The 22,927-nt window shown below is 39.9% G+C and overlaps 1 protein-coding gene across 1 annotated transcript in view; it reads left to right on the forward strand.

Moving 5' to 3' along the window:
- Positions 1-22,927, forward strand: part of LOC139749177 (integrator complex subunit 15) — a 71,009-nt gene that overhangs the window by 19,326 nt on the left and 28,756 nt on the right. Inside the window, exons 4-5 of the mRNA XM_071662839.1 lie at positions 7,827-8,051; positions 13,787-13,967. Coding sequence (XP_071518940.1) covers positions 7,827-8,051; positions 13,787-13,967 — 406 coding nt within the window. The remainder of the gene's footprint in view (positions 1-7,826; positions 8,052-13,786; positions 13,968-22,927) is intronic.

The following is a 22,927-nucleotide window of genomic DNA, read 5'->3' on the forward strand; positions in this document are numbered from 1 at the left end:
GTGCATTGACAGTACTGTATCCTGTGCATGCCTTTCACCCTCCTGCACGTTTAGGCCCTGATCGCTCAAAATCTCTTTCCATCCTTTCATCTTCAATTTGGTTTCCCTGTTCTCTTTGTTCCCTTGTTTGATAAATATCTTAATGGATTCCCCCCTTGTTTTAAAGTTTTATAACCTGCCTAAGCACCTCATGGTGTCCAAATAAAATGTAACCATAAGTGGATGAATGTGATATGGGGGTATGGAAATTGGACGGACATCATCTGCAATGAATTACCCAGGGCAGAGCTGGCCATTGTTACCAAGCACTTGGTTTCCTTATAGGAATTGTAGGGCCAACAAGCAGGCATGAAATTTGCTAAGGCTCGTTAGATCTCATATATCAGAGAGACTCAATTGTTTTGGAATATTTCATGTTTGATAAAGAACTTGAACTTGACAGTGGTGGAGAAGATCTGTGTACCAATGTAATGATATTGATAATGGCTTTATTTCTTTGGAAATAGATAAGGAATCTGATGACAGTAGGAAGGTTGATGAGATGGCACCTTACTCTGACTGCGTGGGTGAACAAAGTGATATTTGTGGAAATGGGTTCAGAAGGAAAATTTGTGGAAATGGGTTCAGAAGGAAAATTATGATTGTAATTAATTGGATTTTGATGCCACATCACAAATCAGAGCTGCATATTCATTTATTCATTTATAGAAAACTGTAATGCCTATGATGTTTGATTTTTATACCCCGAACTAATGGATATACTTTTGACTGAAGCAAATAGTACCATATACAGATTGTGAGAGACATGGAGCTTACAAGAACCTTATTAGGGTATAGAATGGAAAAATACAAGTGTTAGTGAATTGTATGTGTTACTTGCATTATCTGTGCTTATGCCACTTGTAAATAAGTGAACAAAACAATCATACGAGCACAGACCCTCTTTTTCAGACTGAGTTTTACGGGATAAGTGTGTTATATGACGGTTTTTCATTTTTCTCAGAATGCTGAAGATTGTAGACATTAATGCTGCCAGGGGAGGAGATAAACCTTTCAGAGTGAGGCCAATTGGGAATTAAAGATTTTTTTTTCCTTTTAGAAATTTGGTGATTGATGAATCTTATAAACTAACAAAAGCATTGTAAGTAAAATTAGTGTAGTTACAACTTTATGGAATAGTAGAAATATACAGTTGAGTGTGAAATTTATCAGTATAGTTATTAGTGTTATCCCTAGGGACAGGGGAGAAAGAATACCTCCCACGTATTCCCTGTGTGTCGTAGAAGGCGACTAAAAGGGGAGGGAGCGGTGGGCTGGAAATCCTCCCCTTCTGTTTTTAGTTTCCCAAAAGAAGGAACAGAGAAGGGGGCCAAGTGAGGATATTCCCTTTAGGGCTCAGTCCTCTGTTCTTAACGCTACCTCTAACGTGGGAAATGGCGAATATGTATGAAAGGAAAAAAGAAGTTATTAGTGTATAAGTAAAGGGCATTTATCTTTTTGTTGAAAATATTCTTTTTCTCTTGCTGTCATGTGACATGCACTGAAACCACAGCACTCTGACCACCCTGTTGCTTCATGTGCATTGGTTCAGGCCTTTGACAGCATGTTTCCCCCTGTATACCACATTGCTCCAATGCACTTTGTCTTCTACATGCTTTTCACTGTTCTTCATGTTCAGGCCCCAAGCACTCAAAATCTTTCCAACCTATCCCATCATCTGAATGATAAGAGTCTACTCATTTGTTGTTACTAATTTGCAAAGTAATTTTTACCATGATTTTTAAAGCCTTTTCAAGTTGGAAGTGTGCAACACTAGCCAGAAAAAGAATGGGTTTAAGAAATTCCTCCATGCTAATGGAGCATTCACCAGAATAACCAATTTAAGGAACAATCTGGTTTTCAGAATAAGAGTAGAAATGAAAGGGGATCACGAGAGATGGGTAATTATTAGTGCTTATGTAAATGACCATGAAAAAAGAAAGGTAATGAGAGGCAAGTGTTCTTAGAGCAGCTGGGTGAATGTGTCAACAGTTTTGATGTAAGGGACTAGGTATTAATGATAGGTGATTTGAATGTGTGAGTAATGTCGCAGTTGAGGGTATAAGCTATTCGGTAGGGTGTACAGAAATGAACAGCTTGTGGAGTTGTGTGGTGAAAAACGACTGGTTATTGGAAACACATGGTTTAAAAAGATTGAAATACACAAGTATACATAGGTAAGTAAGTAAGACGGTTAACTGGCATTCCTGGGTTACACATTAGATGATAAATGTGCAAAAGTGAGACTCTTGAATGTGAATGTGCTGAGAGGATCGGTTGGTAGGATATTTGGTCATTAACTGGTGAAGGTAAGACTGAAGATTTGTAGAGGTTTTTGGAAAAAGAGGAAATGATATGTGTGAGAAGGTGGTAAAAGCAAGTGAGCTTGGAAAAGGGACTTGTGTGAAGAAATAGCAAGAGAGACTGAGTGTAGAATGGCAAAAGTTGAGATTAACCCAGCTAGGGGAGTGAGTGAGTTGTGGGAGTTATTTAGGGAAGGAATGGTGGCATGTGTAAGAGAAGTGTGTGGTATGCAGAAGGTGGGAGATGAGCAGGTAAGAAAGGGTTGTGAGTGGTGGAATGGCAAGGGAAAGTTACTAGTGAAAGAGAGAAGAGGAGTATGGGCTGTACTTACAGGGATGGAGTGCAAGTGATTGGGAGATATACCAGAGGAAGTGGCAGGAAGTCAAGAGGATGGTGCAGGGGAGAACAAATGAGAGTTGGGGCAAGCAAGTGCCAGCAAATTATAGGGAGAATAAGGAGATTAATAGATTGAGAAAACAAATCAAATGTACCTGTTAAGCTCTGTGGATGGGTGGTGATTGAAAGAGTAGTGGAATGCACAGCCCATCAGATTGTTGAGGAATAATGTGATTTCATAAGTGTTAGAAGATGTGGGGATCAGCAGTTTGCTTTGAAGAATGTGTGTAAGAACTACTCAGAGAAACAGAAATATATATATGAGGCATTTATGGATCTGAAGAAAACGACTGGGATGCCTTATAAAACATCCTACAAATATATGGTCTGGGAGGGAAGCTATTGGGAGTCTGTTTTCACAGATGAATGGTATTTTTACATTCTTTTTCTTGTTGGCTGTTGTTGCCAAGTGGAGTAGAGTTTGGTGATATGGAAAGAGTTATATAGAGCATTACAGGGGAAAGAGTCATTGGATCCCTTAACAGAATAATGGAGGGTAGAGGTGTAAGTATGGAAGTGTAGAGGGAATTAAGGAACAGCCTAGTTCTCGCAACCCTGACCTATGCAACTAAAACATAGATATGGAACATAGATATGCCTCCTTCCCCACCCAGTGTCTCATCTTCACTTTTGTGGTACCATTCACTGCCTTGTCTTATCTCTGTTATCTAAAACATCCCACTTCCTCCAATTTTTCTCCATTCAAACTCACACCCTGACTAACATGTCTCTGCACTGCTAAACCTAACAGCCTTGCTTTTATTGACATTTATTCTCAACTTTCTCCTTTCACACACAATCCCAAACTCCAGGCACCAACTTTTGCAGTTTCACACTTGAATTCTGCCAAAATACCATTTGATCAGCAAACAACAATTGATTCATTTCCCAGGCCTCTTTACCCTTACTGACTGCACTCTCTAAGACCCTTGCACTTACCTCCCTCACTTTCCCATCCATAAACAAATAAAACAGCTATGATGACATCACATACCCCTGCTGCAAATCCACCTTCACCAGGAGCCATTCATCCTCCTCTGTACCCAGTCTCATTCATGCCTTACTATCTGTTTATCTATCTATATCTCTAATGCCTGTTCCATCCAAGATTTTACATCAAGGGGTGTTCATGGCAAAAGAGTGTCCTGTTTACATGCCTCCCTCTCATACACCATTCCATGCATTCTTACACCATTTCTCTCCCTCCAGTGTTCCTCCACCCTATTTGCCCATGTCACAGGTGATCTTCTCATGCCAACCTCTTTAATTGCAGTATCTTACACTCTCCTTGGAGACTCCATCTTGCATTCTTTCCACATGCCCACGCTACCTCAAAATATCACCTTTCACCAATGCTACCGTTCCACAATTTATTCACTTTGCTTTCCCTGCCATACTTCATCTATCATACACCCCTTCATTTCTTTCTTCATTCCATCAAGTCATATCACATAATCTTCCCAAATAGCTCATTTTACACAGCCTGGATTCTTGATCTCTGTGATTCGTTCCATATCTATGTTTCAGTTGCATAGGTCAGGGTTGGGAGAACTAGGGTGTCCCTTAATTCTCTCTTCACTTCCATACTAACACCTTTACCCTTCATTATTCTGTTAAGGGATCCAATGACTCTTCTGCCCTGTAATGCTCTATCCCTTATCTTTCTTTCCATATCACCAAACTCTACCCCACTTGGCAACAACAGCCAACAGGAAAAAGAATGTAAAAATACCATTTATTTGTGAAAATAGACTCCCTATAGCTTCCCTCCCACACCATATATATATATAGGATGTTCTACAAGGCATCCCAGTCATATGTCTTATCCAGATCCATGAATGCCTCATAGATATTTCAGTTTCTCTAGGTAGTTCTCACACATTCTTCAAAGCAAACTTCTGATCCACAAATCTTCTACCACTTCTGAAATCATGTTATTCATTAAGAATCTGATGTGCTGTGCATTCCACTACTCTTTCAATCACCACCCATCCATAGAGCTTATTGGGTATATTTGATAAACTAATGCTTGTAATTTGATCACTTTTGTTCCCTTTGTCTTTATGCAGTGGCACCTATACAGGCATTCTGCCAATATTCAGGCACTAACCATGATTCATGCATACAATGAAACTGAAGATCCTAGCTAACCAATTACTCCCCACCCTGCCAAAAAAAAAGTCACTCCAGATACCTGCCACATTTCTTCTTACACAAGGCTTTTGTCTCCTCATCTCTTTTCACCTCAACACTAGCCATGACTCACTTCACATACCATCCTAACCCAAACACCCTACATCTGCCTCTTTATCATCACACACATTCAGTAATCCTTCAAAGCACTCACTCCATCTCCTCTTCATTTCGTCACTGCCTGTTACAACTTTTCCATTTGCCCCTTTCATCAATATTCCCATTTGTTCTCTTGTTTTCTCAGTCTATTAACCTCCTTATTCTCCCTATAGTTTGCTGGCACTTTCTCCCCAACTCTTATTTATTCACCGTTGCAACTTCCACTTGACTTCCTTCCACTTCTTCTTGTCTATCTCCTAATCATTTGCACTCCTCCCCTGTAAGTACTGCCCATACTTCTCTTCTTTCTTTCACTAGCAACTTTCTTTTGTCATTCCATCACTCACAACCCTTTCTTACCTGCTCACCTCCCACCTTCTGCTTGCCACACTCTTTTACACATGCCGCCACTGCTTCCCTAAATACCTCCCACTCCTCACTCACTCCCCTCTTGGGTTAATCTCAACTCTTGCCATTCTACACTCAATCTCTTGTGCTATTTCTTCACACAAGTCCCTTTTCCAAGCTCACTTGCTTTTACCACCTCTTCTCACCCATATTACTTCCTCTTTTCCAAAAATCTCTACAAATCTTCACTTTCACCTTCACCAGTTAATGATCAGACATCGTACCAGTTGACCCTCTTGGCTCATTCACATGTAAGTCTCTCTTTTGCTGATTTATCATTTGATATGTAATCCAGGAATGCCAGCTTACCCTCTTACTCACCTATGTATACTTGTGTATTTCCATCATTTTAAACCAGGTGTTTCCAATCACCAGTCCTTTTTCACCACACACCTCTACAAGCTGTTCATTTCTCTCCACCTTACTGAGTAGCTTATACCCTCAACTGTGACGTTACTCACTTACACATTTAAATCACCTATCATTAACACCTGGTTCCTTGCATCAAAACTGTTGACAAATTCACCAAGCTGCTCCAAAAATACTTGCCTCTCATCACCTTTCTTTTCATGGTCATTTACATAAGCACTAATAATTACCCATCTCTTGTGATCCCCTTTCAGTTTTAACCATGTTGATCTGAAGCTCACTCCCCTAAATCTTACATTCTTTCACACGTTTCCATAGCTTTTTCTTTACCAGTAATGCTACCCCTTTCATGCCTCTCACCTTCTCTGTAACTCCTGACTTTACCCCAGAAATATTCCCAAACCATTCTTTCAACTTATTCAGACATCCCAGCCGGAGCCTTTGAGGAGGATGAGCACTCCTCGATTGCCTCCTGTTTTTTTTTTAAAGATTGAAATGCAAGTAGGGGAGGGTTTCCAGTTCCCTCTTCTCTTCCTCTAAGTTTCCTTCTATGACAGACATGTAGGGGATATTTTGTTAGAATATCCTTTCCCCAGTTCCAAGGGATGATTTATTAATGAAATATCTTGGTATAAGCGAAAAGAAAGAAAACAAATATTAGCAATATATCATTTGCAAGGACAGTATGTTACTGAAAATTCACATCACTGCAAGAATGACTTTATTATACATGATTAACCAAGGACTAATTTCTATGAGAGTCCATTGTTACCAAGGACCTTTTTAAAGGCTCCTGCACCCTAAGGCAGTACTACTATCAGTAGTGGGGAAATGAAGACTCCTCTGGAGTGATTTCTTTGATAATGCTATAGTTACATCATTTATGGTGTAACCTCAAGCAGGCAGATTTTGTTAACACCTCAAAAATGACTAGATATGATAATTGCCAAAAGCATCATGAATATTTTTTTCTATAAGACTCTCATTATTTGCTTATGTAAAAACATACTTAGCTGCTGCAGTGAGTTATCTGGTGTTTTGTTCACCTTACTTTCTTGCCTGGTTTGGCTGACGTTAAGATTATGCCAGCCTTGGACACCTCTTGAATGATGTGGAGAGTGGCAAATGTTTACATGGTTTTTAGTATGCTTTAACTTGTATCCTTCAATTTTATTAAAAAAGAAGCATTTCTTCATTTTGAAAATTCCATCTGCACACAGAACATATTGATTCAGTGGTAGGATCTTGCCTTCAAGTAAGATCATAAAACACGATCACTCTATATCCTGCAAGTCATCAATGGTTGGATACAAAGATGAACTGAAATTTCCTCAGTACCATATCCTGACTAACCGACTGTTAATGTGAGAGAATAAGTGATGAGAGATTGCCAAAGTGGATTTATGTATGTATTGGAGGGATGAAGGAGAAGGGTAGACTAGATTTGAGATGGAAGGATGCAGTGAAAAAGATTTTGAGTGCTCAGGGCCCAGACATGCAGGAGGATGAAAGGCATAAGGTAGAATGAATTGGAGTGATATGGTTTAGTGGGGATAACTTGCTGTTAGTGGACTTAATCAGGGCATACAAAGCAGCTGGATGAAACCATGGAAAGGACTGTGGGGGTTTGTTTGTGGATAGGAAGCTGTGGTTGAGGTGCATTGTATGTCATAGCTAGAAAATGGATTTGGGCGAATGAGGACTTTCTTCGTCTGTTCCTGCTCTATCTTGCTAATGCAAGAAATAGCAAGCATGAAAAAGAAGATAGAATAAACTGTGAATGCCAAAAAATTAGATGAAAACATCAATACTCTAGTAAGTAATAACTTTTTTGTATGTATATCATACTTTGGCTATGTTTTCAGCACATGGCAGACTGAATGATCCAAAAACCAGAAAATTACAAAAACCTGCATGGCTCAGGTTTCAAGCACTCTGGAATTTGGATCAAGCTCCTGTATTAACGTAACTTTTTCCTCAGTTTTTTATCACTAATATGACCTTTCTCCTTCACACAGGCTGTGGGACCAGTAGAAGAATTAGTAGTTGTGCGAGAACTTGGACAGCACTTAGGGAAGATAGTGGATACTGCCTCTCGCAATTCCCTTTTTATTACCCTGTTCCATCCATCTTCTCATGATCCACGCACCCCTCACAAACTCCGCATCCTATCAGCTCTAGTTTCTCTGGCCATTGCTACACATAATGTGTCTGTTTTAGAAGCCACAGCAGTGTGGATGCAGGTTAGTTTTAGTCATGTTTTTTATTCATAAGAGGTCATTAAGAAATTAACTATTTACATTTTTCTTTTTCATACATTTTGACTCTTATAAGGTTCATGGTCCAGATATAATTTCACCAATTGTGCGGATTCACTACATAAACCTCTTGAAATACTGTTCATGATGTTGCTGAAGAAAAGGACAGTGTTAAGGGAGTGGGAAATGGCAAACATCATTCCTGTCTGTAAAAAAGAGACCAAAAAGAGGCTCTGAATTACAGTAAAGACCAGTCACCACGAAAGTTTGGTTTGTAAGGCTCTGGAGGAGATGATAGGAAAGCAAATGGATATTTCTACAGAGGAGAGATTACCAAAGTTAGAGATAGCATGGTTTTAAAGAGGTCATGTGTAGTGAACCTCAAGGATTTCTACAAGAGTGTGAATTCTGTCTTAACCAAAAGAGAAAGCTAGGTACATTGTTTATTTCTCAACTGCCAGAAAGAATTTGACACTGTACTGTATAGAAGGTTGATTAAGAAGGTGGATCTCTTTGGAAGGGAACAAAGGACACATGTCAGAGAATGTCTCAAAATGAGGTGAGGTCACCAGCAGCTTGACCTAGTGCTTTGTTTTGGAACCATTACTCTTCTTCATCTGTGTAAATTACTTGCCTATCTGAGTATGCATGCAGATGATGCAAAGGTCATGAGGAAAGTGAAAAGCTTGGAGGATAGCATCATCGTTCAAGGCTGCTTTGTCAGACTAAAGATGGCCTGATAAAAGGTTAATGAAGTTCAACTCATGCACGTGCATGTAATGAGGATGGGTTTTGGCAAAAGAACTCCTCAATATGAGTATCATCTAGTATGAAGTTATCTCTTTAAATCTGTTTGTGAGAAGGACTTAAGAGTCAGCATCATCTCTGCCTTTTGCCAGAATCTCATTATACGAGAATGGAGACCAACTGTCTGCTAACAATTGTTAAAATGCCATTCATGTTTATTTATTTATTTATATTTATTTTGCTTTGTCGCTGTCTCCCGCGTTAGCGAGGTAGCGCAAGGAAGCAGACGAAAGAAATGGCCCAACCCACCCCTACACATGTATATACATACATGTCCACACACAGCACATGTACATACCTATACATCTCAATGTTTACACATATATACACACACAGACATATACATATATACCCATGTACATAATTCATACTGCCTGCCTTTATTCATTCCCATCGCCACCCTGCCACATGCAATAACAACAACCTCCCCCCTCATGTGTGCGAGGTAGTGCTAGGAAAAGACAACAAAGGCCCCATTCGTTCACACTCAGTCTCTAGCTGTCATGTAATAATGCACCGAAACCACAGCTCCCTTTCCACATCCAGGCCCCACAGAACTTTTCATGGTTTACCCCAGACGCTTCACATGCCTTGGTTCAATCCAGTGACAGCACGTTGACCCTGGTATACCACATCGTTCCAATTCCCTCTATTCCTTGCACGCCTTTCACCCTCCTGCATGTTCAGGCCCCGATCACTCAAAATCTTTTTCACTCCATCTTTCCACCTCCCATTTGGTCTCCCACTTCTCCTCGTTCCCTCCACCTCTGACACATATATCCTCTTGGTCAATCTTTCCTCACTCATTCTCTCCATGTGACCAAACCATTTCAAAACGCCCTCTTCTGCTCTCTCAACCACACTCTTTTTATTACCACACGTCTCTCTTACCCTATTATTACTTACTCGATCAAACCACCTCACACCACATATTGTCCTCAAACATCTCATATCCAGCACATCCACCCTCCTGCGCACAACTCTATCCATAGCCCACGCCTCGCAACCATACAACATTGTTGGAACCACTATTCCTTCAAACATACCCATTTTTGCTTTCCGAGATAATGTTCTCGACTTCCACACATTCTTCAACGCTCCCAGAACTGAGTGTGAACGAATGGGGCCTTTGTTGTCTTTTCCTAGCGCTACCTCGCACACATGAGGGGGGAGGGGGATGCTATTCCATGTGTGGCGAGGTGGCGATTGGAATGAATAAAGGCAGACAGTGTGAATTGTGTACATGGGTATATATGTATGTGTCTGTGTGTGTATATATATGTGTACATTGAGATATATGGGTATGTATATTTGCGTGTGTGGACGTGTATGTATATACATGTGTATGGGGGTGGGTTGGGCCATTTCTTTCATCTGTTTCCTTGCGCTACCTCGCAAACGCGGGAGACAGCGACAAAGCAAAATAAAAATGATAATGATATATAGCGTTGATGGTATGGCCCTGAACTGGGCCTCAGCTGCTCATACCATCTCAGCTAACTTAAAGAAAAAAAATAGGGAATGGTTCATAGGCCTTGGATATTCTTCCCACCCTTTGGAAGAGAGGTGAATGAAGGGTAACCGTATCACAGCCTGATGTTGTGATGAAGATGGAGGGATGGAATATATAAGGTTTGAGTACTTGGAACCTGAAGATGCAGGAGGGTGAAAGATGTGTGGGATTGAGTAAAATGAAGTCGTATGGGATATTATGCAATTGTAATGTCTGTATATTGAACCAGGGAATTTGAAGCAACTGAGGGGAACAACAGAAAGGACTCTGAGACCTTGTTTTAGATAGAGAGCTATGGTTTTGGTGTATTGCACTTGACAGCTAGAGAATGGATGTGAGCAAGTGGGGCTTTTTCTTCATTTCTGCCAGTTACTGCCTCACTAACACAGAAAACTGAACAATTATGAAAGAAAGAAAAGACAGAAAAGACCTAAAAATGATATTAACAGAATACTAAAATATCTTAACCCATCAAGGATCATGTTCTTGATGAAATTTTACCAAATGTGCTGAAGATGTGTGTAGGTACACTAAACAAAAGCCTTGAAGTACAGTTTAAGGTGTTGGAGAAAGGCAAAGTGCAAGAGGGGTGGAAATGGCATATGTTACCAATCTGTAAAAAATGGGACCAGAAACAAGCTCTGAACTGCAGACCGGTCTCATTGTTGAGTGTGATGTGTGAGCTTCTGGAAAAGATAATCAGAAAGCAAATGAATGGCTTTGAAATGTTAAAAACTTGGACTCTTAGAGGCAATCATACGAGCATTTTTTCTTGGTGACTTTGCTGTACCCTGCCATCTCCTTTTTTTTCTTTAAACCCTTTCTGTGTACTGGCTGTGACCTTGTTTTGGGGTTACACTTGAAACTGGAAAATATGTAAGCCTTCTGTGGCTGAGAACTGGTAACATTATTTTCTTGGCAGTTATTGAATGGCTGAGGACAGACCCAGAATGAGTGAGCAGCTTCTGTCTGGTTGAAGTGTGAGTGATGGGTGGAGAAAGGTCAACAGGCAGAGGATTAGAAGGTCCTAACCCAATATTCCCAAAGAATATATCTTATGTTTATGGGATACCACCTTTAGCACAGTAGCAGTATCATAACCAATGAGGTTCAGGGGTGCTACTACTGCAGTAGAAAGCTCAACAATTGGGAAGATTTGAAGTTCAGTGCCTCGAGGAGTTTTTTGGAATTTAGATATCCAAGTCTCACCCCATCTTCTCATTGTGACTTTGTTACTACACCTTTATGGGTGGAACCAAATGCGGGATGGTTAGAAAGGATAGAGGTGGATGTAGAATAGAGATGTAAATGTGAGAAGTAAGGAATGGGACTTGCTAAATCAAAAGGAGGAAGTGAAAGGAAGATGGAAAGAGAATTTTGAAAAACTGATGAATGTGGGAAAAGGTTGAGGCAGCAGTTGTTACATGCATAGGTATGAAGGATGGAAGGAAAAGGATACAAATGTAGTGGCCTATAGCAAGAAGGGAGGTAAAAGAGGCGATAACGAGGTTGAAGGTTGGAGGATTACCTGGAGTGGATAGGAGTGTGGCTGAAATGTTGAGATATGGAGGAGAAAGTTGATAGAGTGGATGTATTTGATAAGTAATTTAGCCTGGAAGCAGAAGGTTGTGCTTGAGGAATGGATGAAAGCTATTGTTCCTTTATTCAAAGGAGAAGTTGGTAAGGACGTGTGTAGCAGTTATAGGAGAATGAGTCTTAAGTGTACCAGGAAAAGTGTATGCAAGACTTTTGGTTGACTGAGTGATAGATGTGACTGAATGTAGAATAAGTGAAGAGCAAGGGGTTATAGGAAAGGTAATGGAAGTGTGGATCAGATTTTTATGGTGAGAATGATTGTGAGAAAGTATCTAGTGGAAGGTAAGAAGCTGTATCAGCTTTTATGGATCTTGGAAAAGCTTATGAGAGAGTTATGGGATATGTTAAGGATATATGAGGTAAGGGGAAAACTGGTGGATGGTGTGAAAGCCTTCTGTAGAGGAGCAAATGCATGTTTAAGAGTGGATAGAGAGTTGAGCGAAAGTTTTGGTATACATATGGGCATGAGACAGGTATCACTTTGACTTTTTAACGCATATATGGTTGGAGTGATATGAGAAATAAATGCAAAACTAGGTAAAGGGGTTGCAGAGATGGAGTGTAGTGTTGAGTGGCTCATGACAAGCCTATTTGCAGATGATTCAGTGTTGTTTGCTGAGAATGAAGAGGAATTAGAGAAGATTGTGTGGTGTTTTATGATATGTGTAAGCATAGGCGATTGAAGGTAAATGCAAGTAAAAGTAAAGTAATGGTTTTTGAAAGGAAACTGTGAAAGTATAGATTTGCAAAGCCTTATATAGTGAGAGAGGAAAGTGTAGTAAACTGCGTTACATATATGGAGGAACAAAGACTAGAAGAGGTGACAGAATTTTTAAGTATTTGGGAGCTATCTTAGGTAAGTTTGGTGATATCGAAGGTGAGGTAATGGATAGAACAGTATAGGGTAAGACATTGGGTCCCTTAATAGTATTTTTTAGGGTAGAGGTGTAAGTATGGAATTGAAGAAAGTATTAAGGGACAGCATAATCCTACCAATCTTGACCTAAGCAGCTGAAACATAGACATGGAATGATTCACAGAGGTGTATGAATGAGAGATTTGGTAGGCAGGAAATGCAAAGGGAATGAATTGTGGAGTAGTAGCGTTTCACAGAGTGGGTGAAACATGATAGCTGAGGTGGTTTGGGCTGGCATGTGCAAAGAATGCAAGATGAGGAGTTTACAAGGATAGTGTATGATAGAACAATTAAAGGGGTTGGGTGAGAGGAAAACCACCTGAGATATGGTAAAATAGTGTGCAAGAATACTGGAGGAGAGGACTATGTGGAATTGTGTATGTAAGGGAGGCACGTTAGGACAGGGATAATTGGAGACTCTTTTGCCATTGCCACCCACTTGATGTTAGTTTCTGAAAGGAACAGAACAGGCATCACAGCACCTTGGACAGAAATGGTTTTCAAATTATAAAACTTAGTTTTTGTTCTTTTGGTATCAGTGTAAAAAAAGATGATGTCACCAACATGTATGGGAAAGAGTCTTTTATGTACCACTAAAGTTTTGATATAGGAATCAGCATATGCAGTATGATTCATTCTAGTATTTTAGAAAAGAATCTTTTTTCCCTCACTAGTGAAAAAAAATTAACCAATGAATGATGAAAAATGGCCTATCTTGTTATCCAAAGATCTGAAGGGGTTAACCATTCATTTTCTTGAATACTCTCGTAGCAAGAAAAAGAATGTTGCATTGTTTGTACATGGTTAATTTTTTTAAAAAAAGAAAGTAATGATAGCATTCTCATGCTGAAAAATATTTTAACATCTTTTTTTTATTTTTAATAACAGCAAGTGGGTTGCCTGAGTGGTTGGAGTGGAGAGGTATGTAGAGGTTTGGTGCAAGACTACTTCCAGCTCTCACCATCATCTCCACCTCATTTTGCAGCTGCCTTGAGAGCCTTACCCTCTATGGCACCTCTCTTCACTGCCAATCTTATCACAACACTTTCACAGCTATATGCAAAAGTTGGTAAGTGTTATATATTGAAAAAAGTTTATAACTGGGTCTTAGTTATTTTAATACTCATCTCAGAACAAAGTTGGCCATGACTAAACAAGATGTAAACTCAGAGAAAAGAAAGTTAGAGCAAAAAAAATGTAAATTCAGAAAAAAAGGATTGTAAAAGAGTTTGATTTGTATTTTGGCAAAAAAATATATGATGAGCAACATGCATAGTACAAGGTTTGGAAGGAGAAAAGGTGTGGGTTTGCAAAATCATATTTTGATAATAGTTAGGTTAGTGTTATACTCTAGATGGTAAAGGAATAGTATCTGAAACTTAGGGATGAAAGTATGAAAATGCCTTAAAGTGAAAGGTTGGATGAGCAGTTGAATGATCATGACAAAACAGTACAAAATAAATATGATGTGCCATGAGTGCATCCAAAGAATTTAGTAATAGGTGGTACCTCATGTAAAATTGTAAGTCTTAAGAGATGCAGAAAGAGAAATTGCACTGTTGAGTGAAGGTGTAATGAAGTTGGTGGGTGAAAAGGAGAGAGCCAGGAAAGAGAGCGTACCTACTACAAAGGAGTAATGATTAAAAGACAAAGTAAAGAACATGAGGGCTTGAGAAATTTTTGAATGGTGGATGTGAATTAAAGATAAGCAGATAATGATTTAAGGGGTATTCTATATTTTTTCAAAATACTTCCTGAGGAGAAATTAAAAACATGTTCACAATAAAAGTGAATAGATGCAAAGTGGGGGTTTGGATTTTGAAATGGATGATGTATTGGGTATTAGACAAAGATGGTCGAGTGCTGATGAGAGGGTGAAACTGGTAAGAGATAGGAATAGTATTTATAGTAATTGAGGGATGTAATGATTAATAGATGTTGTATTGGTCAGGTAGGATTACAAGTTTACAGAATATGTAACAGATGGAAAGAATTTCATAAATAGTAGTATAAGATGTAGCCACAGAGTTGTATGAATTTGTGATTTAAGATATAGAAAGATGATTAGAATGATAGGAATCTGCATGTTCCAGGAGATAGTAATGAATGGAAGGTAAAAATGAAAATTTATGTTCATTTCATAGAATGTGAATGAGTGCAAGATTTTTGTTTTTGGAAGAGGGCTTTCACAATTCAATAACAGATTGAATGAAAAATTTGAAGTTAATTGATTTAGGTATTTTGGGAATGATGATCAGAAGGATAACAGTGGAAATGTTTAGGTTGAAAGTATTGAGGTCATGCAAGAGAGATTTTATTGTCCCTTATCCCAGACTACAATTTATATCCCATATCCCAGATTCTAGGATTTATTTTGTCCCTTATCCCTGACTAGGATTTATTTTGTCCTGTATACCTGATTTTAGGATTTATTTTGTCCTTTATCTCAGACTCTAGGATTTATTGTGTCATTATTCTAGACTTTAGGAGCTGTTGTGTCCAACATCCCAGACTCTTGGATTTATTTTGGCCCTCATTCCAGAATGAAGGAATCATTATGTTGTACATCTCAGACTCTAGGATTTATTTATATCCCCATATCCCAAACTAAAGGATTTATGTCCTGCATCCCAAACTCTAGGATTTATTTTGTCCCACATCGTAGACTCTTGGATTCATTTTGTCCCGTATCCTAGACTCTTAGATTTATTCATATCCCTCATTCATACTAAAGGATTTATTCATGTTCCACATCCTAGACTCTTTGATTTATTTTATCCCACATCCCAAACCTTAGGACTTATTTTTGTATTTTAGCCTAGTTTATTTTGATGGTAAATTCTAGACTACAGGATTGATCTATACTGGGAAAATTTATTCTGTCCCTCATCCCTAACCAAATTATATTCACTGCCACATTCCAAGCTCATTCTTTATGCTGCAATTCCAGTGCCAGCTTGTAGTCGCTTGCTCAGCCCATACCAGGACTTGTTGTCTTACCTCCCATTATGGACTTGAGAATTATGAATATATTTTTATGGTAACTGAGACAGCACGGGCAACTGAATGCCCTAAATCAAAGCCATTTCATTTACGCTGTATATATTGTCCAATTTATTTTCCATTATCCCTGGGGATGAGGAAAAAGAATACTTCCTGTGTATTTCCTGCATGCTGTAGAAGGCAATTAAAAGGGTGGGATTGAGGGCTGGAAATTTTCCCTTCCAGTTTTTACTTTTCCAAGAGAAAGAACAAAGAAGGGGGCCAGGTGAGGATTTTTTTCTTCTAAGGCTCAGCTGTCTGTTCTTGATGCTACATCGCTAATGTGGGCAATGGCAAATATATATAAAAAAAAAGTTTCATCTTTATCTGTCTTGGCCATTTCCTCCACGAACTCCCTTAAGGGGATGGCCATGTCAAAAGAGTTTCCATAACTAGTGAATTCCAGTACTGTTTTGTAGCCTGTAGTGCCTCATCCTTAGCAGGTAACTGGTAGAGGGAAACTCAAGCGCAGTTATCACAGAGAATCCTACCTAACATTCCCATGGACTACTACTTCCTAATGTTCCTGCTTAATGTTTTTACCTACTGCTTTTATCTATTGCTCATACCATTTTGCTAAATGGCAGGGCTAGTGCATAGCACTTACCACAGGTAAATCTAGTGTTATGAAGAATGAGTTAAGTGTTGACAAGTGATATGTGTGAAAAGGGGAGATTGTATAGTTGCTGACAGAATGGCAGCAGTCCACATGTGGGTAAGGCTGAAAGAAAAGACAGCTACCTGTTTTATAGGAGTGCATCTTGACAACTGGTGAAGTGCTGGCTCACTGCACAGCTATCCTGACCAGTATTACCCAGATGGGTAGTGGCTGCCAGCCAACTGTTACCAACCTCCAATTTATTTTTTTTTTTATTTATTATACTTTGTCGCTGTCTCCCGCGTTTGCGAGGTAGCGCAAGGAAACAGACGAAAGAAATGGCCCAACCCCCCCATACACATGTATATACATACGTCCACACACGCAAATATACATACCTACACAGCTTTCCATGGTTTACCCCAGACGCTTCACATGCCCTGATTCAATCCACTGACAGCACGTCAACCCCGGTATACCACATCGCTCCAATTCACTCTATTCCTTGCCCTCCTTTCACCCTCCTGCATGTTCAGGCCCCGATCACACAAAATCTTTTTCACTCCATCTTTCCACCTCCAGTTTGGTCTCCCTCTTCTCCTCGTTCCCTCCACCTCCGACACATATATCCTCTTGGTCAATCTTTCCTCACTCATTCTCTCCATGTGCCCAAACCACTTCAAAACACCCTCTTCTGCTCTCTCAACCACGCTCTTTTTATTTCCACACATCTCTCTTACCCTTACGTTACTCACTCGATCAAACCACCTCACACCACACATTGTCCTCAAACATCTCATTTCCAGCACATCCATCCTACTGCGCACAACTCTATCCATAGCCCACGCCTCGCAACCATACAACATTGTTGGAACCACTATTCCTTCAAACATACCCATTTTTGCTTTCCGAGATAATGTTCTCGACTTCCACACATTCTTCAAGGCCCCCAGAATTTTCGCCCCCTCCCCCACCCTATGATCCACTTCCACTTCCATGGTTCCATCCGCTGCCAGATCCACTCCCAGATATCTAAAACACTTCACTTCCTCCAGTTTTTCTCCATTCAAACTCACCTCCCAATTGACTTGACCCTCAACCCTACTGTACCTAATAACCTTGCTCTTATTCACATTTACTCTTAACTTTCTTCTTCCACACACTTTACCAAACTCAGTCACCAGCTTCTGCAGTTTCTCACATGAATCAGCCACCAGCGCTGTATCATCAGCGAACAACAACTGACTCACTTCCCAAGCTCTCTCATCCCCAACAGACTTCATACTTGCCCCTCTTTCCAAAACTCTTGCATTTACCTCCCTAACAACCCCATCCATAAACAAATTAAACAACCATGGAGACATCACACACCCCTGCCGCAAACCTACATTCACTGAGAACCAATCACTTTCCTCTCTTCCTACACGTACACATGCCTTACATCCTCGATAAAAACTTTTCACTGCTTCTAACAACTTTCCTCCCACACCATATATTCTTAATACCTTCCACAGAGCATCTCTATCAACTCTATCATATGCCTTCTCCAGATCCATAAATGCTACATACAAATCCATTTGCTTTTCTAAGTATTTCTCACATACAATTTATTTATTTACATATTTATTAAAAAAGTTGAAGTTTTTCTGTTTGATATTACAAATAGTTGTTGGTGTAATGTTAGACATACTTATTGTGGTGGTAAGTGGTAATTTTCTTGTTGTGGTAGTTTTGTTATTGTGGTATATTTTGGTTGCATATATGAATGAGAGGGCATTGATTGAGAGGGTCAAGGCATGTACAGAGCATCAGATTGGGGAGGAGCAGTGGTTTCAGAAGTGGTAGAGGATGTATGGCTCAGGCGTTTGCTTTGAAGAATGTATGTGAGAAATACTTAGAGAAGCAGATGGGTTTGTATGTTGCATTTATAGGTCTGGAGAAGGCATATAATAGAGTTGATAGGGATGCTCTGTGGAAGGTATTAAGAGTATATGGTGTGGGAGGTAAGTTGCTAGAAGCAGTGAAAAGCTTTTATCGAGGATGTAAGGCATGTGTACGAGTAGGAAGAGAGGAAAGTGATTGGTTCCCAGTAAATGTTGGTTTGCAGCAGGGGTGCGTGATGTCTTCAGGGTTGTTTAATTTGTTTATGGATGGGGTTGTTAGGGGGGTAAATGCAAGAGTTTTGGGGAGAGGGGTAAGTATGCAGTCTGTTGTTGATGAGAGGGCTTGGGAAGTGAGTCAGTTGTTGTTCGCTGATGATACAGCGTTGGTAGCTGATTCATGTGAGAAACTGCAGAAGTTGGTGACTGAGTTTGGTAAAGTGTGTGAAAGAAGTAAGCTGAGAGTAAATGTGAATAAGAGCAAGGTTATTAGGTTCAGTACGCTTGAGGAACAAGTCAATTGGGAGGTAAGTTTGAATGGAGAAAAACTGGAGGAAGTGAAGTGTTTTAGATATCTGGGAGTGGATTTGGCAGCGGATGGAACCATGGAAGCAGAAGTCAGTCACAGGGTGGGGAAGGGGGTGAAGGTTCTGGGAGTGTTGAAGAATGTGTGGAAGGTGAGAACGTTATCTCAGAAAGCAAAAATGGGTATGTTTAAAAGAATAGTGGTTCCAACAATATTATATGGTTGTGAGGCATGGATGATAGATAGGGTGGTGCAGAGGAGGGTGGATGTGTTGGAAATGAGATGTTTGAGGACAGTATGTGGTGTGTGGTGGTTCGATTAAGTAATGAGAGGGTAAGAGAGATGTGTGGTAGTAAAAGGAGTGTGGTTGAAAGAGCAGAAGAGGGTGTATTGAAATGATTTGGTCACATGGAGAGAATGAGTGAGGAAAGATTGACAAAGAGGATGTATGTGTCAGAGGTGGAGAGAACGAGGAGAAGTGGGAGACCAAATTGGAAGTGGAAAGATGGAGTGGTTTTGGTGCATTACACATGGCAGCTAGCATCTGAGTGTGGAAGAATGTGGCTTTTGTGGTCTTTTCCTAGCGCTATCTCACGCACACGCGCGCGCGCGCGGGGGGGGGGCATTTTCATGTGTGGTGGGGTGGCAGCGGGAATGGATGAAGGCAGCATTTATGAATATGTGCATGTGTATATATGTATATGTCTGTGTATGTATGTGTACGTATACATTGAAATGTATAGGTATGTATATATGCGTGTGTGGGAGTTTGTTATATACATGTGTATGTGGGTGTGTTGGGCCATTATTTCGTTTGTTTCCTTGCGCTACCTTGCTTATGCAGGAGACAGAAACAAAGTATGATAAAAAAAAAGAAAAAATATATGAATGAGTGTAAGGAAGGTATTACTTTGGTTAAGTAAAGTGAGTGTGTACATATTGTGTCATTCTTTACCTTACCTTCATGCCCCAAGAGTCCCTTCTATTCTTTAGGCTCCTGCAGCACTCAGGAAGTTATACCTTTCCAACATTTGAGAATATAGGTCACAAAGTGATGTGATGTGTTTGCATCTTTGTGCAGAAAGTACAGGGCAATTGAATAGTAAATGCTCCATGTCTTTACAGTAATTGTATCATGGGCATGAAGGGTCTTGGGATATGTTGAAATGGTGTTTATAGTGTTGTAGTGATGGGTTATGTCAGAGTGTAAGCAAGTGAGGGGGACTTGTTTGTGTGAGGAATGGGTCTCTGATTTGTGTATGTCTGAACGGTTGGAGTCGGTCATTATGGTTATTATGGGCTTGTCTTTTGTTAGTGTTCTGTTTGCTAAGGATAGAGGATCTTTGAGTAGTTGTTACTGAGGTGTGAGCCAAAGGTGACCTTTTTTTTTCTACATGCCAATTGTTAGTTAGTTTTATGTGTCATATGGCAGGAATGCATCAAATGGCTGGCAGCATTGGCTGTGGCAATGGCCATGACATGGCTAAAAAAATATACATCTGTGAACCTCTTCAAACAAATAAGCACTCACCTTTGTAGAATTCACAGAGGCTTTCATCTCGGTCAACCATAACATCAGATAAAGAAAGCCATTGACCTTGGACTTTGGGGGTGTCTTGTCTCATGGCTGGTGGACTTGCTGACAAGGTAACACCAAGCCACCCACTTTTGTGGTGACACCTCCCCCTTACTACCCCTCATTTGCAGTGTCCTGCACAGCACCAAGATGGGGCCGTTCTACTTTCTCTTACTTAAAAGTGACACCCTGAGGGAAAACCAGTGCTGTAAGTATCTAGACAACTCTGCCTTTGAAATCACTATCAACAACAAATCTCCTGATTTCAACGCCCTTCAAGATTTTATCAACAACTTTCAGGAGTATAGTACTGCCAACAACATCACCATCAATCACAACAAGAGTATGATGATCATCAAGCTAAGTGCAGACAACATCCAGCCTCCTGACATCATACTAGGCCCTGGTGCCCTTCAGGTTGTTAGAGACTTCAAAGCTTTTGGTTTCATTATAGATGGAAAAGCCATGTCATCACCATTATCAGATCTTCCTCATACTGTCTATACCTTCTCCACCAACTGAGATCATTCAGTGTTTCACCATCAGAGCCTAGGATTGTTTGTACCATCTTTATTTTGCCTAAACTTACCAATACCCATCCAACCTGACCCTCTTCCATTACAGCTACATAGAGGGATCAGCTTGAAAGAGAGTAGAAAAGAGCATTCGGAATCATCCTTAGCCCATCATAACCACCTACCCTCTTCTTGCTGAACTTGTTCACCCTCTTCAACCAACACTGATAGATCATATAGCAGTTTGGCATTGTACTGCCAACACACCTCAATCATCGAGACCTCCTTCCCTCCTGATGCCTCACCCTTATGGCTAGCGTCCATCACCACATTTGCCTTGTACTAACTAGAAGTAGTACAGACAGATATAAGAATAGTCCTGTACCTACCATTGTGAACATCATAAACAGTCCATTAACAAGTGCATATCTGTGCAAGTAAATAGCTTGGTTTTCTTATAAGTTTTGTTGTATGTTAGCTACTGTATTAGTACAGTAATATTACGAAAGCATGCAACTGTTCAAATCATAATGTTCTTCTGATCGTCACTAAATACATAAGCCATAGTATTTACTATGTAAAACTTCCTGTATTTCTGACATTTTGACACTGTAAATGTGCCTCACTCATGTGCTTAACCAAAGTATAGAAGTATCCAGCCCTATCTTGATCTTAGTTAATTAGATACTTTTATTACCTCCCAGTTTTGTAATATCCCATCTGTTCCAGTTAAGTCTATTTATCTATCTATCTCTCTATATCTCTGATGCCTGTTCCAATTGGAACTTCCTCAAAGGGTGGCCATGGCAACAGTCTCTCCATAACTAAAGAACTCCAATGCTGCTTCTTATCCTTTTGTGCCTTACCCTTAACAGGCCACTGGTTGAGGGCAACAGTAGCACAGTGTTTGCAGAGGCTTCTAACTAATGCTCCTGATGACATTGTCTAATGTTCCTACGTACTACTTCTACCTAATGTTTCTTCCTAATGCTCTTGCCTAAACGTCCCTACCAACTACTTTTGTCTACTGCTTCTACAGTTTTACTAAGAAGTAGAGCTAACACATAGTGCTCACCGCAGAAAAGTCTAGAGTTACAAAGAATAATCTGTGTGAGTCAAGTGTTGTCAGGTGTTACATTTGACAAAGAGAGATTATATGCTTGTAGACAGAATGCCAGTAGTCCATATGTTAGTGAGAAAGAAAAGTAGCTACCTAGGTCAGAGGACTGCAACTTGACAACCACTAAAGTGCTGGCACACTGTGTAGATATCACTGACCCTCCCAATACCCAAGCAGGTAGTTTGGTAATATAACTCCTTGGTTGTTCGCTGCCTACCAAATGGCTGCTTAAGTTCAGCGAATCATTTATTATTATTATTATTATTGTGGTGGGGTGGCAGCGGGAATGGATGAAGGCAGCATTTATGAATATGTGCATGTGTATATATGTATATGTCTGTGTATGTATGTGTACGTATACATTGAAATGTATAGGTATGTATATATGCGTGTGTGGGAGTTTGTTATATACATGTGTATGTGGGTGTGTTGGGCCATTATTTCGTTTGTTTCCTTGCGCTACCTTGCTTATGCAGGAGACAGAAACAAAGTATGATAAAAAAAAAGAAAAAATATATGAATGAGTGTAAGGAAGGTATTACTTTGGTTAAGTAAAGTGAGTGTGTACATATTGTGTCATTCTTTACCTTACCTTCATGCCCCAAGAGTCCCTTCTATTCTTTAGGCTCCTGCAGCACTCAGGAAGTTATACCTTTCCAACATTTGAGAATATAGGTCACAAAGTGATGTGATGTGTTTGCATCTTTGTGCAGAAAGTACAGGGCAATTGAATAGTAAATGCTCCATGTCTTTACAGTAATTGTATCATGGG

This window comes from Panulirus ornatus, chromosome 6 (assembly GCF_036320965.1).
Source record: "Panulirus ornatus isolate Po-2019 chromosome 6, ASM3632096v1, whole genome shotgun sequence".
Classification (NCBI taxonomy): Eukaryota; Metazoa; Arthropoda; class Malacostraca; order Decapoda; family Palinuridae; genus Panulirus; species Panulirus ornatus.